Source organism: Gopherus evgoodei, chromosome 1 (assembly GCF_007399415.2).
Source record: "Gopherus evgoodei ecotype Sinaloan lineage chromosome 1, rGopEvg1_v1.p, whole genome shotgun sequence".
NCBI classification, from domain to species: Eukaryota; Metazoa; Chordata; order Testudines; family Testudinidae; genus Gopherus; species Gopherus evgoodei.
Window position 1 is genome coordinate 140,147,164 of NC_044322.1, and position 15,452 is coordinate 140,162,615.

The following is a 15,452-nucleotide window of genomic DNA, read 5'->3' on the forward strand; positions in this document are numbered from 1 at the left end:
AGGACTAAGCCAAAGAGTCTATGGAAGGGACCAAAGGAGTAATGAAGGAGCTCCTGGCTGTCTGCAGGGACTGAGTAGGGACTGAGCCTGGGGAGGGCCACAGGAAGATAGTGTCTCCAGGGAGGAAGTGCTGGAGATACAGCCCCATAGTAGGGCTGGACTGGTTTAAAGACCATGGACACACCCAACTGGGGGGGTGGGGCGCTTGCAAGAGGTGGGTGCCAACCCTGTTACACTTGTCTATAAATATCCCATTTTATACATTTCTGACTGTGCCACTACTAATATTGAAGGATTGCTTTAGCTCAATCAAAATTAAAGGTTATCAGTCATGGCTTTTTGGGTTCTCCAGAAATTTAAGAGCACTTCAAAAAGGATGTGTGGAGGGAAATGTTTTTAACCTTTTTTTCTGTTTTTCTGCTCATTTTCATGTCCAGCCAGAGAGTTCTTAAAAGGGCCATTCTTGAGTCTTTACACATGATGAATATTTTTTTATATCTGAGAGATGAAATTATTTTTAACAAAGTACCAAATAACACTCAGTAAGGTGGCCTGTACTATTGGTAATTATTATGTAAATACTGAGGTGCAGAAGTTCAATCATCTAGATCATTTTGGGGGGCTACGAGTAGGGATAAACATCCCATCATTCATAGCATCAACTTAGTTCACTGGTGCTCAACTAGTTTTAGCTACTTGACCGCTGCCTTTTCCCTTTTCTTTGCATTTTTCCCACCTCATCCACGCAACTCTTGTCTAGTCAAGCTTTCGTCATCAATGATCAGTGAAGACAAGAAATAGTATGTTGGTTACATACTGGTTTTTATTTTTAGTACTGGGAATGTTTCAAGTTAAGTAAATTATTTCTGGGAACTCCTGTCTTCCCAGTAATGAAACTCCATACAATTAACATAACCTATTTAGAAGAGTCACTTTCACACTCTCGCATACTATGTCACAACAAGAAAATAACTTTAAAAGACTTTTAAAACAATCAAAATTTAACTAGTATTCTCTGTGTGAACACTGGTTATTTATCAGATATAATTTTCACACTTCTTCTCCAGAAGTTAAACCTGCAAAAGTTAGCCTTGAGTCTCCTGAGAATTGCCAGGAATTGAGTTTTAGAAAATTAATTGTGCACATTTTGAAAATCCAAGAAGTATAACCCTAATACTAGGGAAAGATCTTATCCAGAATACTGTAACTTTCATAAAAATTACACCCCTTCTGTTAAGTTACCGTTTCTGTGCTCATTTTCAGGCTAACAAAATGTCTCCCATTGGTGAGATTCACTTTTTAAAATTGTTATTGTTATAGCCCTTTCTTGGATGATGCAATCATATTTTTCACCTCTGTGTTCTCTACGCTCTCATAAAAATCTATAAGGTCCCACTTTCACATTCCAGATAAATGATGAGCCTCATAAGAACCTTTACTTTGCTTTCCCCATCTTCAAAGCATCCATGTGTCTCTTGTCCATTTTTCTGGATAATGGGGGCTGGGCTTGGACACAACCTTTGGTTGACTTTGGCAAGAGCCTAATAGACAAAATTCCCTCAGGGTCTGTGTTTACTGCATCTATATAGTAGCCAACCCTAGCACCAGCGAGAGTTAAGGGAGTGATATTGAGTTTTAACACATTACTATATGGGAAATTATGCAACCAGTAGCCTGCTGAGATCCAACAAAATTAGTTCCAGAAAGTTCTTGCTAGACTTAATACTTGGAAAGAAGATTGGTTGTTCTATTTCTAGGTGATCTTTTTTTCCCCAAAAAATTTCCAAGTAATCTGTTTAATCCTTTATTAATTAATTCAGTACCAGTCATGCTCAAAATGAGATTTTCAGGTCAATTTTAGAACATTTTGGAATAAAACCTATGTTCAGCTTTCTTGTACTTCTCCCATTATTAGCTTGTTTATACCTTCCATATTTCTATGAATCGTAATACCAGCAACAGTCATTTGTATATCTGACTGGATTATCTTAGTCATTGATGAGAACATCTGGTTGAATATCTTGTTCGTCAAGGATACCTTCCCTTGCTCTGTTTGATTGAATGGACTGTTGCATATATGATATATCAACAGAAAACTGTCTGTTTAATGCTATTGTTGTGTGGTGTTTCAGGTACCACTGTGTCCACTTTAACACACCTATTATTTCATATGGTACCCCTTTTGCTTCCTACTCCTGCTACTACCTACTCTCTTTTGGTGTCTACTGGTCTGACAGAATAAGCAGTGTCTAAGCCACTTCCCTTTATATAAATGTTTTGGTGATTTACAGACACCACACATTTATGCTATATTCTTATTTTTACAGTTCCCAGCAGTCAACCATCCTCAATCTTTGGAGAGAAGATATTTAGGAATTTTAAGTGGTGTTCTGCTTGACCTTATGAAGGTAGGAAAAGCTACATTATTTGTGTATGTTATATAGGGGAAGTTCACAGGGACCACTAAATTTATGTTTTCTAATACATTCCCTTTTTAAAAAAGAATCTTCTGAACTTGTTTTGACAAACTTTAACAGCCTCAGTTGTTTGTAGCAGATCTTTGATATTTTCTGGGGGAAATCCCTGAGGTCAGAAAAATACCTTTTGCTACTGCCATGAAATTCTGTTCACATTTGGCTGAGTTGTAAGCTGCAGAAAATCTTCATTTCCCTGTTCTGTATTACACTGTTACTGCTTGATTTTGGCAACATGCCAGAAACAATGAATATTCCAAGCTTGGGTCCCCACCATCACTGCAGCACCATATACTGCACTCTGAACAATTAGGAGTCGAAACTCAGCCTGGCTGTTGTTGGAGTAGCTATACTGGCAGGGGTGGAGAGTAAACCATCTGTGCTCCTGTCAGCCACCCTCCCTTCTCAGCATTGTAACTGATGGAACACTACATGAGACTTGATGGGAGTGAGATGGGAATCCCTGGAACAGAGACAAATACTAATAATTCATCATGGGAACCAAGAAAGCATGAGTTCTAAACTCATCTTGAATATAGTGGGCCCAAATCTCATCCATTGAGCCATATTGCCTTTCAAAAAAGAGCTACTCATAGCTTTATCCTTTTTCTGTGGAGTCTAAAATGGGGCTACTTAGGCATAAACCACTGTCTTTGTCTTGTGCATCCCCCTTTATTGGCTGCTTCAAAGATAATAACCGTTTTTTCATATTGTTAGCTAATGTAATTAGCAGAAGCTCAATTGGTAGCAGAGTGTGTTGCAGTGCTGAGGACTGAAACACAGAGGTGAAGATGCATGATAGGAAGGGCATTATTTGTAATAAAATTTGTCTTTCCCCTTCCTCTTTCTTGTAACTAGTTTTTTGTATGTTCTTTCCTAGATTTTTAAGCAATTTGGATTGCAAAATCAAGCACTTGAAAATTAAGAAATGCCAGAATTAAAGTTGTCTGTGAAACCTTAATTCTATCTATCTTGTATGTATTCATGGGAATTAGGATATGGTTTTTAATTATATGATCTCATATTATCTTTTCCACTGGACTCTTTCCTCATTCAGTGCACAAGATGGGTGGTGCTCAGCGGTTGTTCGGAGAATGAGGTGGTTGTCTGTAGAACCCCTAGAGGTTAGAAGTATGTAAAGAATGGGACTGTGGAATGCAAGAAGAGAAATTACGGTTTTGTGGTTAAGACAGGTGACTGCTACACAGGAGAATTCACTAATATCCAAGCCTCTACTGCAGACTTCCTAAGTGGTGCTGGGAGAATCGCTTAAAACAGAATTTTGACATGTGGCCCCTATTTGTATGTTCCTAAGTTTCTGCATGCCCAGACACATGGAGCCGGATTGTCAGAACTGCGGAGCATTCTCAACTGTAATCGAAGTCCATTGATACTATGGATTTTCAGCTCCTCTGGAGTAAGGGGCTGTATCTGGAGGAATGAGCAAAAGGGTGGGAGTCCAGTGACCCTGAATTCTAACCCTGGCTTCACCAGTGATTTGCTGTGTGGCCTCAGGCTCTTTGCCTTACTTTCCCCATCTGTAAAATGGTGGTGAATAATAATCTCCTCTCACAGGGGACTTTTGAAGAAAATTCATTAGTATTTGTGAGGCAGTCCAATACTGTACTGATGAGAGCCATAGAAAAGATCAGAAAAAATGAATAATTCAGTGCAGTGTTTGGTGTGTAGTACAGGCAAGTCTACGCATTGTATTATGAGGATAAAGAGAAGCCTCATTTCCTGAGCACCATCCATCCTGTGCACTGAATGAAGCCAGGGTCCTGTGGGGGGAAAATAGCATGTTGTCATGTAATTAACAGTGTGTTATAATACAGACACACACACAAGGCCTGAATTAAGGTTGCACAGGCGCTTGATTCTGTCACTTCCTGACTTTGAAGTGGTTGATGATGCAACATGAATAACTTTCTTTTAATATAGGTTTTGTTTTGTTTGTTTTATTTATTCATTTATTTAGAAAGAGGTAAGGGATACAGAAAGATGAATTATTAATATAATACATTTATCGAAACTGATGATAGTATATGTTCGATTGAGCCAATCATTTCTAAGTGTGTCTCTGATCCTGCAAAGACTTATGCATGTGTTTCAGTTTCCATGAGATTACTCACTGTATGTAATGGAACAACTTTACACAGTGTGAGTAATCTCATTGCTTTCATGTTCCATCATGGTATGTATTTGTTCTGAATATGAAACACAGATAGCCTTAGGATATCTTACAACTTTTTAAAGGCTGTATTTGTATATACATTACCAATAACTGTTGGAGGATAAGAGAGAACATAGAAATAATATGTTCTCTATGTTCAGAGTAGACAAAAATGCCCTATTTTAGTTCAAGCATAAGCATTATGTTTGCTTATCATATTAACTTACCACAACTGTTAATATTTCTTACAGAACTTGTGCGAATAACAGTCGTTACATGTTGCAAATTAATCACCCCTGTTAGTTTCTAACTTTATGATTAAATGTTCGCTCTCTAAATATCAAAAACATTGTCTGTCTTCAGAAATGGAACAAACATCATAAAATTATAATAGGAATTTCCTTCTGACTATTGTAGATGAATTTCTGTTGAAATCATAGCCCCATGAAATCAATAACAAAACTCTCTACATTTCTGTGTGAGTTTTTTAAAGCATATTTTTATAAATAGCAAAGCTCTTTGAATGAACTTTGTTTATCGAACCTCCTTTTTATTATGTATCGTTTTTGTGTGTATGTTTATTGCTTCTGAAAGCAGAATTGTTCTTCACTCTCACACTTCCATGATTTACCTTGCAATTAGAAACAAGGAACTGAATTTCTTAGAGACCTGTGCAGCTCAGTATTGAGATGAGTTCAGTACAGTATAAATGGAGTGATGATTTGCTGTTAAATGGTATGTTAATATAACTGTAAATCATTCTTGCAGTTGCACATAATCTCACAGAAACCATTGAGATGAGAAGCTCAAAATTATTGAGCTACAAGTTTTGCTGTGACTGGTTTAAATACTAATACTTGTTTAAAACCCAGACTTTATTTTCCAAAGAACTTGCTGAAGCTGGATCCAGCAGATAGGTACTTGACAGAGCAATGTCTGAATCATCCTTCGTTTCAAACTCAGAGACTCTTGGATCGTTGTGGAAGTTCACCTTCACGGTCAGCTAAGAGAAAACCTTACCATGTAGACAGCAACACATTATCTAACAGGTAAATACAGTAACTAGATCCTCATCAGCTTTCAGGTTTAAATATTCAATCATCTTCACAAAAAGAACACAAGTTTTTCTGATAATTTTGTCATATTGGTATACATATTGTTTTCTATGTCTGAGCTTAACATGAGAGAGGAAGCCAGTTCATCCCTAAAACACACTTCTTCCACACTCACTTTTGGTAATTGATTAAAGATAGGTTAAAGGCCCAATTACATAAAACAAAATGAAAGTGTATGTGTGTGTAATGTATTTTTTTGTAGTTGTAATAAAAATATGGGACTGATAACACTGCCTGTTAAACTTGCCCAACACTCCCCATTATAAGTCACTATTTTCAGTTGCTTTACAAATTTGTCAAACTTCAACTATTCAAGCTGAAACTTTCCTTTCTAGGTGTTTTTGAAAAAATCAGCAAAAATGGTTCAGCCGTTTCTGAAAATGAGCCTAGGATTTGCCCATGTTAAAAAATATTGCCTTGGAGCAGGGACTTAAAATTTGGCAGATGAGTGGCATTTGTGACAGGGATGTGCCTTTTGTTGTTCCCCTGAAAATCGACCCAAATTTGGCCAACACATAAGCCTCTGAAAAATTGCATTTCACATATATCAAGTATAGACTTCTGAGATTTTAGAGAGACAAGGTGGGTGAGGTAATATCTTTTATTGCACCAACGTAAAAGGTTGTTACAAGGAGGAAGGAGAAAATTATTCTCAATCTCTCAGGGTGGACAAGGAGCTTTAAATTTCAGCAAGAGCAGTTTACACTGGACAATAGGAAAAACTTCCTAACTATCCAGGGTGGTTAAGCACTGAAACAAATTGCCTAGGTAGGTTGTGGACACTCTTAGGTTATGATTCAATTTGTGTGAATATTGTAAGCAAATTCAACTATTAAATTAGAAATCTGAATTATTGTTTAAAAAAAAGACCTTTTTAATTATTTTTTGTGAATAAAGGACTCGTCTACTTTTTTAAATAGCCCTATAATATGATATTGATCAGTCCTTCTCTCTCAAAAGTTTGATCATGTAAATCTAATTTATTTGTAAGTGAAAGAGATTAAAAAAATAAACCGCATTATAAGCATTTAATTCCATAAATGCTTCTATCTCTATTGTGGAAGGTACTAGATAAAAATAGACATTATATACCAATGTGTAAGAATGCATGCATAGCATTTTATATTTCAGACCTTTAGATAGATGGAGCAGGTGGATGAAGGAATGAGGGAGCTCCAGTCAAAAGCAGGGTCCTTTGTTGTGATTGACACTAGGAGTTCTAGAGAATAGGCATCTTCCCTAGTGGCACCACTCCAAAGGTATGCAGAGCAGTGACTGATCTCCTCTGGATCTTAGACCATCTTCGGACTTAGGCCTTTTCTCTTGCACGCCTCGTATGATCCACTGAAATTGAGCACCTATTATCTTCACTATGAGATCTGGAACAACAAAATTAATCTTCTGTAAATCATCTGCAATGTGCAGGAGAGAAACTCTATTGTTCTTATAGATGCCTAGGAGATCTCCTCTGCTGTTCTTGTGCACCTTTGAAGGCGTGATGTGGAAGAGAGAGATCTAGCCCCAAAAAACTTTGTGCCCACTGCACAGAATCTCCCATATCATCATGATTAAAGTTTTCAGGATTCCTTCTATTTCTTATATTTTAAAAAAAGTTAGTTTAAGGTTGTTGAAGTTATTATTATAACCCTATGTAAAATATATAACTATGTAATGAAAGCATTACTATTAAAATCATAAGCATAAAAAGGATAGAAATAACCAGTTACAATTTTTATGCAAACAATTGTATCACCTTTTCAGCCTATCCATTATTTGACAGTACTGATGTGACACTTCACCTTGTACATTTAAATAACTGTTATATCTGATATGTAAGATGTACTCAAGAACAGTTTCACCAGAACATAGCTATTCATCTCCCCCCACATTTACATTATTAGCACTGTAGATATTGAAAGGATTCAAAGCTGCTGTTGAAATGTATAAGTTAAGTTTGAACATGTATTGTTATTAACTAATTGTACGAATTAGAAGCAAAAATTTGGCTCTCAGGACATAATACATTGTTGTTTCTTACCAGCTACACTTGCAAATATATCTGTTGTAGGGATTTGGGATGGTGGAATTCCTGGTGCCTAATTTGCAGTATTTAAATCACCGCAGTTAAATTAGCTCTCAGTTTTGAATTGAGTACTCCATTTAGAAATGAGTGTATTTTATTGAAGTTGGGCATTATTAATATATTAATATGTATGGTACTGTGTTAATCTTTATTCATATGCTTTTTAATGTAGAAATCAAGCCAGCAAAAGCTCTGCTGTGCAGTCACATCACAGATCGAATAGCAAGGATATGCAGACTCTAGGAGCTGGACTGCAAAGAGGAGAAGAGGTTCTTCCAGCAAATGAAAGCTTTCTAAATGGAAATCTTCCTGCAGCTGCACACAGTCCAATGCATACAAAAAAACCAAGCAACCCACCTGGATCTGGCAACAAGGATCTAGCCAATAACAACATACCACATCTTCTCAGTCCAAAGGAATCAAGGACAAAAACGGAATTTGATTTTAATTTGGACCCAAAAGCCTCTGATGGTCCAGGTACAAAATATCTGAAGTCAAACACCAGATCTCAGCAGAACCGGCACTCATTTATGGAAACTTCTCAAAACAAAACTGGCACTCTGCAGCCAAGTGAGAAACATAGTCGCCACAGCTACATTGATACTATTCCCCAGTCTTCAAAGAGTCCCTCCTATCGGACAAAGTCAAAGACTCATGGGGTTCTGACAGATTCCAAATCTGTGGGTAATCTTTCTGAGGCCAGGGCTCAAATTGTGGAACCAAACAGCAGTAGGTATTTTCCATCAAGCTGCTTGGACTTGAACTCTCCTACCAGTCCTACTCCTCCCCGGCACAGTGACAATAGAACTTTACTCAGTCCTTCGGGCAGGAATAACCGAAGTGATGGTACCCTGGATTCCCGAAGACCGCCAACAAGACATTCCAAAACCATGGAAGAGTTGAAATTGCCAGATCACATGGATGGAAGCCATTCACATTCATTATCTGCCCCACATGAATCATTTTCATATGGTCTAGGTTACACAAGTCCCTTTTCCTCACAGCAGCGCCCTCATAGACATTCCATGTATGTGAGCCGAGACAGAGTGAGGTCCAAGGGCTCAGAGGGTGGCTTAAGCGTAGGGCAGGGGATGGCAGCCAGAGCAAACAGCCTGCAACTGTTATCTCCACAGGTGCAGCATAGGTCACTCACACGATCTGTTGGCTCTTCACGGGAAGACTGTACAGAAGATACTAATAGGGTTAGTTTGAAATGTTTACTATTGAAAAAGTTTTTTTTCTCTGTATTTCTTGCATGCATGTAGGCTCAGATGGCCAAAAGTGGCCTCTAATTTTGTTTGTTCTTTTTTTTTCTTCAAAAGAAGGGAGGTTGGATTTTCTGAGGTGCTGAGGTATCCACCATTCAAAATAAGAGGGCACTTTTAAAAATTTGGGCATCAATGAAGCATCCAGTCACTTCTAGTAAAATACTGAAAATGTGAGAACAGTCAAGTGGTGTAAAATAATGTGATTTGATAAGTGGTCACTGAACCAGTGTTTATGCTAACTGATGTAATTTTTACTAGATTATTTTTCTTAATTAACTTTCCGTATTTGGATTTTGTAGCATGCCTTGCTGTAAATAGTAATCTTAAACATTTCTGAATTGAGATTTTCTGTCACTCAACCTGCAGCATGAGTTTATTGACACAGTGGTCATGGTTAAAAAGTCAGCTTTTTGCTAGCAGTTGTGACAGTACGGTATCTGAGATACGGCAGTATTTCTCTACGCTAAGGGTATATCTGCACTGCAGTTGGGAGGTGTGACTGCAGCCCGTGTAGATCTGCCCGAGCTAGCTTTGATCTAGCTAGCTTGAGTAACAGTACCAGTGAAGGCACAGCTGGCTCCACGAAATAGCCCTGCCTGCCAAAGACCCTGGGTACATACTTGAGTGGCCATCACCTGTGCAGCCTTTCAGACTTATCAATTACAGTGTCCATGTACGCCTAATGTAATAAATAACTGGGGGATGAGAGAGACCATAGTGTAGGAATTGTTGTTAAATGCTAACTCTCAATGGTGATCCCTGTATGTGTCACAAACCCACCTGTTGAGCTTGATAATTTACCATACTCTATGCAGAACCATCTCCTCTCACTCTGCTTTTACACTGCCCCTTTCTTGTCAGTGTGAGCTGAGGTTATTTTGGTTATGCACTTCGCAGTTATGGTATCTCTCTGTGGAGACTGTAGTCTAGCCTTAATTTGTGTATTATGGATCTTCTCCAAAGAATGGGCCAGCTTCTGTGCTGATTTGATTCTTAGTCCTATTGACTTCAGTGAAAGTAAACATAGGGTTGTAAATCAATACAAAATGTGTCCCAAAATCTTTTTTTTCAAAACTTAATACTGTTCTTGGGGATTTTTGCAAAGTTGGACAGTAATATGGGACAAAGAGAAGTACTTACATACAATGACTATTTCACCTAAGTACCTGTAAATATAAGCAGCATGGTGAATTCTAGGGGAATTTAAAAATGCTGTGCAATTTGTTGACAAATTTGAAAGGGTTCCAAAAAGAGCTACAAGAATGATTCAAGGTCTAGAAAATATGCCTTATAGTGAGACACTAAACAAGCTCAGTTTATTTAGTTTATCCAAGAGAAGGTTAAGAAGTGACTTGATCATGGTCTGCAAGAACCTACATGGGGAAGAGATCTCCAAACCAATGGAAAAGGCCTAAAGAGATCCAGTTGTTAAGAGCTGAAGCTAGACAAGTTCAGACTAGAAATTAGGTGCACACTTTTTAAATAGTGATGGTAACTAACCAATGGAACAAATAACCTAAGGATATGGTGGATTCTCCATCACTTGAAGTCTTTAAGTCAAGACTGGATATCTTTCTAAAAGCTGTGTGGAACTCAGACAAAAGTTATGGGCTTGATGCATAAATTATTGGGGGAGGTTCTTTGGCTTGTGTTATGCAGAAGATCAAACTAGATGATCATGGTGTTCCCTTCTGAGTTTAAAATATGTGAATCTATGAAATACTTGTAATAGAAAGGTTTAGGAATATATTCAAGGATGGCATGAAATTAGACAAACTTTTTCATGCATCTGTGTCAATTCCAATATCTAATGAAATTACCCTTTCATTCCTGTTTAATCATTGCCATCCTTAGCCATCTGCTGAACTATCAGCTGAGGGGACAGCATAAAGTTTAATATCTGGGCTAGAGCTATTTTTAAAATTCTGTACCACGTAATCATGCATATCCAGCTATTTGAGATGTATTTGCTTGCATAGTTATTCTAAGCTGTGCTTGATTCCCCATTACACAGTATCTAATAATAGTAGTTGGAATTTATTGACCATTTCATGTGTTCTGAGCACTTCACAAACATTGACTTATTAGTCTTCCCAGCCCACTTTTCAGGCAGGTACATAGGTAAGATGAGGATTCCTAGTTTACAGAGGTGGAAAGTGAAACAGAAAGGTGTCATGAATTCCCTACCACCACCCAGCAAGACATTGGCGAACCATGGAACCACCTGATGCTTGTCCCTCCATGCCATGATGCTTCCCAGCCATACTACCTCTTTCTGTATCTTTCACTCTTTGCTTGCTAAGTAAGGAGCCATCAGTTAGGCATTCCTAATGGTCTATAAATTGAATGTTTCTCTGTTCCTGGGCGTGTTGGATCTCTGAGAGAAATATTTGCCAATGCACTAATTCTTAAAGTAATACAACCCTCTTTCTAGAAATCCTATTAATACAAGTTTTTGTATACTTGCAACATCTTCTCAGACATGATTGCAGTAGGAGAAGCCCTTCTTGTTGCCAGGCATGACAACTTTTAAAAGAAAAGTAACATTTAAAATGGTGCTGCAGTAGATGCTTTGCAAAACTAGGTTTTATTTCCCCTGTGTGTGCTCATTTTCCAGCTTGCATTTCAGTTAAGCTGGTTGTGTTCATGATCACGCAGTCGGTATAATGGTTACTGAAACAGAGCAGTAGTTTCCACCATTCAGTGACAGGGTGCTTCCTAATGCTAGCTTATATTTTTATTCTGTGATTTAATAGTATCTTTTTACAGTGAGTCTTATTGTAGTGAATGTTAATTCAATAAGTAATTTTAATGGTATTTCACATTGTGTGAAGACATTGAGTGTAATTATCAAATCATTTTTGTCTTTTGACAACCAGTTGACAAATGCATAGTTAGGAAGAATGTTGTACCTTCCATCTCTATTGCATTGATTCATTTTGGCTTAGTTAGGAATGTCTGTCTGACTTAGCAGTTTCTAATTCATTTTCTATGTGTTTGTCTCTTAAGGCTAACATTTTCAACCCTGAATATCTCAAGTAAGGTTTCTAAATCCATATTTAGGCAAAGTAAAGGTGTAAAGGAATGAAGTGGCTTCATTTTTCTGAGTTGCTGAGCACTCATACATCTCCCTGATGCTAATAGAACGTAATGGTGCCCATTATCTTTTGAAAATCTGGCAATTTTTACTTGCATGCTTAAATATGGATTTAGGAGCCTAGGTTTGAACATATTGATCCAAAGTAAGAATTAAATACCTTTTATGCTCTGTCCTGCTCTTCCCCCTATATCGAGGTGCAATACTAAGATAAAGTTAAAATGGATTTGTAAACTGTTACGGTCAGAAAATTGTCATAAGGAAAAAGGATATTGAATGTCAGGAAGTTTGTAAATTCTCAACTCTCTTAAACTATTGTTTGTTTTCAGAGAGTTGACAAAACTAGTTAGAATTCATGCAGTTTTGATTGTATAAAGTAATTTTTTTCCAAAATGTCAGGGGGTGGGGGATTAGATGGAGTGGCGTGGTCAGGTCAACTGTATTTTAGTTAAAGGAAAGCCTGTGCTCTGTATTAAAAGAACTGCTCCCCAAAGCTTTTTGCTCAAAAGCTGAGTTGAGCACAAATTTGTTTTATATACTTTATCAAATTTTCATTTTTTCTCTTCCCCCACCTTCTCTCTTTCTCTCTGTTTTCTGAATTTCCTTTTAGCAATTTCCTTTCCTCTTCCTGTTAGCTGTACAAGGTCTGTTTAAAGGGAAAATTCCTTGCTTGACTGTCTTTTAAATGTCACTAAGCCCTTTGGTGGGAAGAAGAAAGTCAGGTTTTAGACAGTAGCTTTTGGATTGTTGTTTAAGTCTACTTTTTGGGTGGATATTTGTTTTTATTTTGTGTTTTTGTTTTAAAAGATGAACACGAGAGCGCAAAAGAATAGGAAAGATAAATGTCATTTTCTGTCTCTCTCACCTGCAGTTTAACTGCTGAAAAATCACAGGTACATCAAACAAGAAGCAACTTTACAGGCATTTTAGTGCCTTGCAAACTTTTAGCAGAATTGCACTGTAGTTTAAGGCATATTTTTTAGCTTACCTTTCTGGTAACAGCAGCATTGCAGGATATACCTATCCGGGCTGACTAAACCAGATTTTATTAGCTAGATGGCAGGATAGAAGGAAATAAGCAAGAGGAAAATGAGATGAGGAAGGAAATTAATAACCTGGGGGGAGTCAATAGCAGGAACCTTAAATTCACATCCTAAATATTACTAAGGATCTAACCAACCCACCAGTGGTGGGGGTGTCATCTGGTTATCTCTTCTCACAGGGTCTGGCTAAACATCTTTCCAAATCAGGACTTAATTGGTGGTAAATTTCTGGGTCCAAGCAGATTCTGGCAATTGGGGGCCAGAGGTACATCATGGCACAGGGGTTTCCCTGTGGCCTCACTCCAAGACTGTGGCTCTTCCTGTGCTTGGAGAAACTGGGGCAGCAGCACAGAGTTTCCTTCTCCCCCAACCAGGAATGGCATCAGGAGGCCCCTCTTCTCCTGTGGAGAGGCAGGGGTGGCAGCGGGATGTCTCCCCCGCTTCCACCCCCACCAGTACCAACAGCTTGACTGCTGAGGTATTTGGGTGAATGAGCAGAGCCCTCTGCACTTTTCTCTCCTGATACACATACAGTCCTCTACTGAAGTTGTCCTGGCAGTTCCTCACACCCCACAGCAGCAGGTCTTAGAGTTAATACCTCCATTGAGATACATTTGTTAGCTCACCTGTCCAAGAGCTATTATTTCAGGCTGTTGGGCAAGCATTGCTCCATTGGTTACACTTGGGTCACATTATCAAATTTTTTTCACAACCATAACAGCCAGAGACTTTATTTTCCCAATGAAAGCTAAGATTCTAGTGTAATCACATAACTCCAGAACCTGGGACCCTAGGCATGAGCCTCTAGTGCCTCTGCCTTAATCCGTTCCTGGTGACTGACTGCCATTACTGTGAGGCTGATTGACATGCAACACCACTTGTCATCTGCTCACTCCTTCCTCCCAGCAAGTTGTCCCATAGCCTCAAGAAAAGCAATGTACGGAGTGGGGTGGCAGCCTTGCTCTATCAAAATTAACCAACCAAAACACCTGTTTGGTGATTGCGTGTATTCCTCTCCATATTTGTAATCACTCCAAAAGTCCTGAAAATTCCTTCCAGTATTTCTTCCCATTTAAACACATCTAGTGTGTAGCAATCTGGGTTTGCAATTTTGTGCTTATTTTATAAAAAGCTTTATAGGACAGATTGAGCAAAAATGTTGTTACTTTCACTGGCTTTGGACAATTTAAGACTTTAACCTGGTGTGCAGGACTCTGCACAATGCCTCTTCTAAGCAGAATGCAGTGATGTTTTAGTTGATCTCTAGAACCCACAATGATCAGTGAATTCAAAACTAACTGTAGAAACTGACCCAGCCCTAGTCAGAAATACCTTTTGGTGGTTTTGTAGTTAATTAAAGCACTGGACTGGGACCTGAGAAATCTGGCTTCAGTTCCTGACTCCATCACAGATTTCTTGTGTGATCATGGGCAAGTCCTGGTTTGAGCATTGGCCTGTTAAACCCAGGGCTAGGAGTTCAATCCTTGAGGCGACCATTTAGAGAACTGGGGTTTATAAAACAAACAAACAAACAAACAAGCCTAGAGATTTGTCCTGTTTTGAGCAGGGGGTTGGACTAGATGATCTCCTGAGGTCCCTTCCAACCCTGATATTCTATGATTCTATGAATAAGTCACTTAAAATCTCTGGCCCTTATTCTAAAAAGCCCTGCAAGCACCTGATTAACTTTAGTCAAATGGTTACATCCCAGTGAAATCAAAGTACATGCATAAGGACTTTCCTAAATAGACCTGGACTTTAAAATGCTTTCCTAAATCAGGATCTCTTTATCTCATTTCCCTATTCATAGAACAGAAATAACAATACTTTCACTTTTTCTCATCTTTATTTAGATTGTAAGCTCTTTGGGGCAGGAACTGTGGCTGCTTGTTATGTGCAGTGCCTAGCAATGGGGCCTCTAGGCACTACCATAATATACATAATAAGAGCTAATGATATATAATATTGCACATATCATAAATCACATGGTTTTCCTATTTGCTTTTTTAAATTTGCTATCGACAGAGTGACCAGATCCCACCAGAGATGAATCTAACAAGATCTGCAGTTAAAGATTCTTCCAGAGACGTTACAACTTCATTTCATTCACGGCAAAAGTCTGAGGTCTGAGTCACTTTCAAATCCAAAATATCATGCCTTTGGGGCAAATATTTTTTTAATGCCAGCCTTGTCTTTTTA

The 15,452-nt window shown here is 38.3% G+C and overlaps 1 protein-coding gene across 4 annotated transcripts in view; it reads left to right on the forward strand.

Annotated features, from left to right (window-relative positions):
- Positions 1 to 15,452, forward strand: part of CDKL5 (cyclin dependent kinase like 5) — a 206,665-nt gene that overhangs the window by 158,915 nt on the left and 32,298 nt on the right. For 3 of the 4 annotated variants that reach the window (XM_030574189.1, XM_030574182.1, XM_030574193.1), the window contains 4 exons: positions 2,328 to 2,408; positions 5,536 to 5,696; positions 8,018 to 9,047; positions 15,279 to 15,377. In XM_030574189.1, the coding sequence (XP_030430049.1) occupies positions 2,328 to 2,408; positions 5,536 to 5,696; positions 8,018 to 9,047; positions 15,279 to 15,377 (1,371 nt within the window). The remainder of the gene's footprint in view (positions 1 to 2,327; positions 2,409 to 5,535; positions 5,697 to 8,017; positions 9,048 to 15,278; positions 15,378 to 15,452) is intronic. The other variant, XM_030574192.1, reaches the window with a different exon arrangement.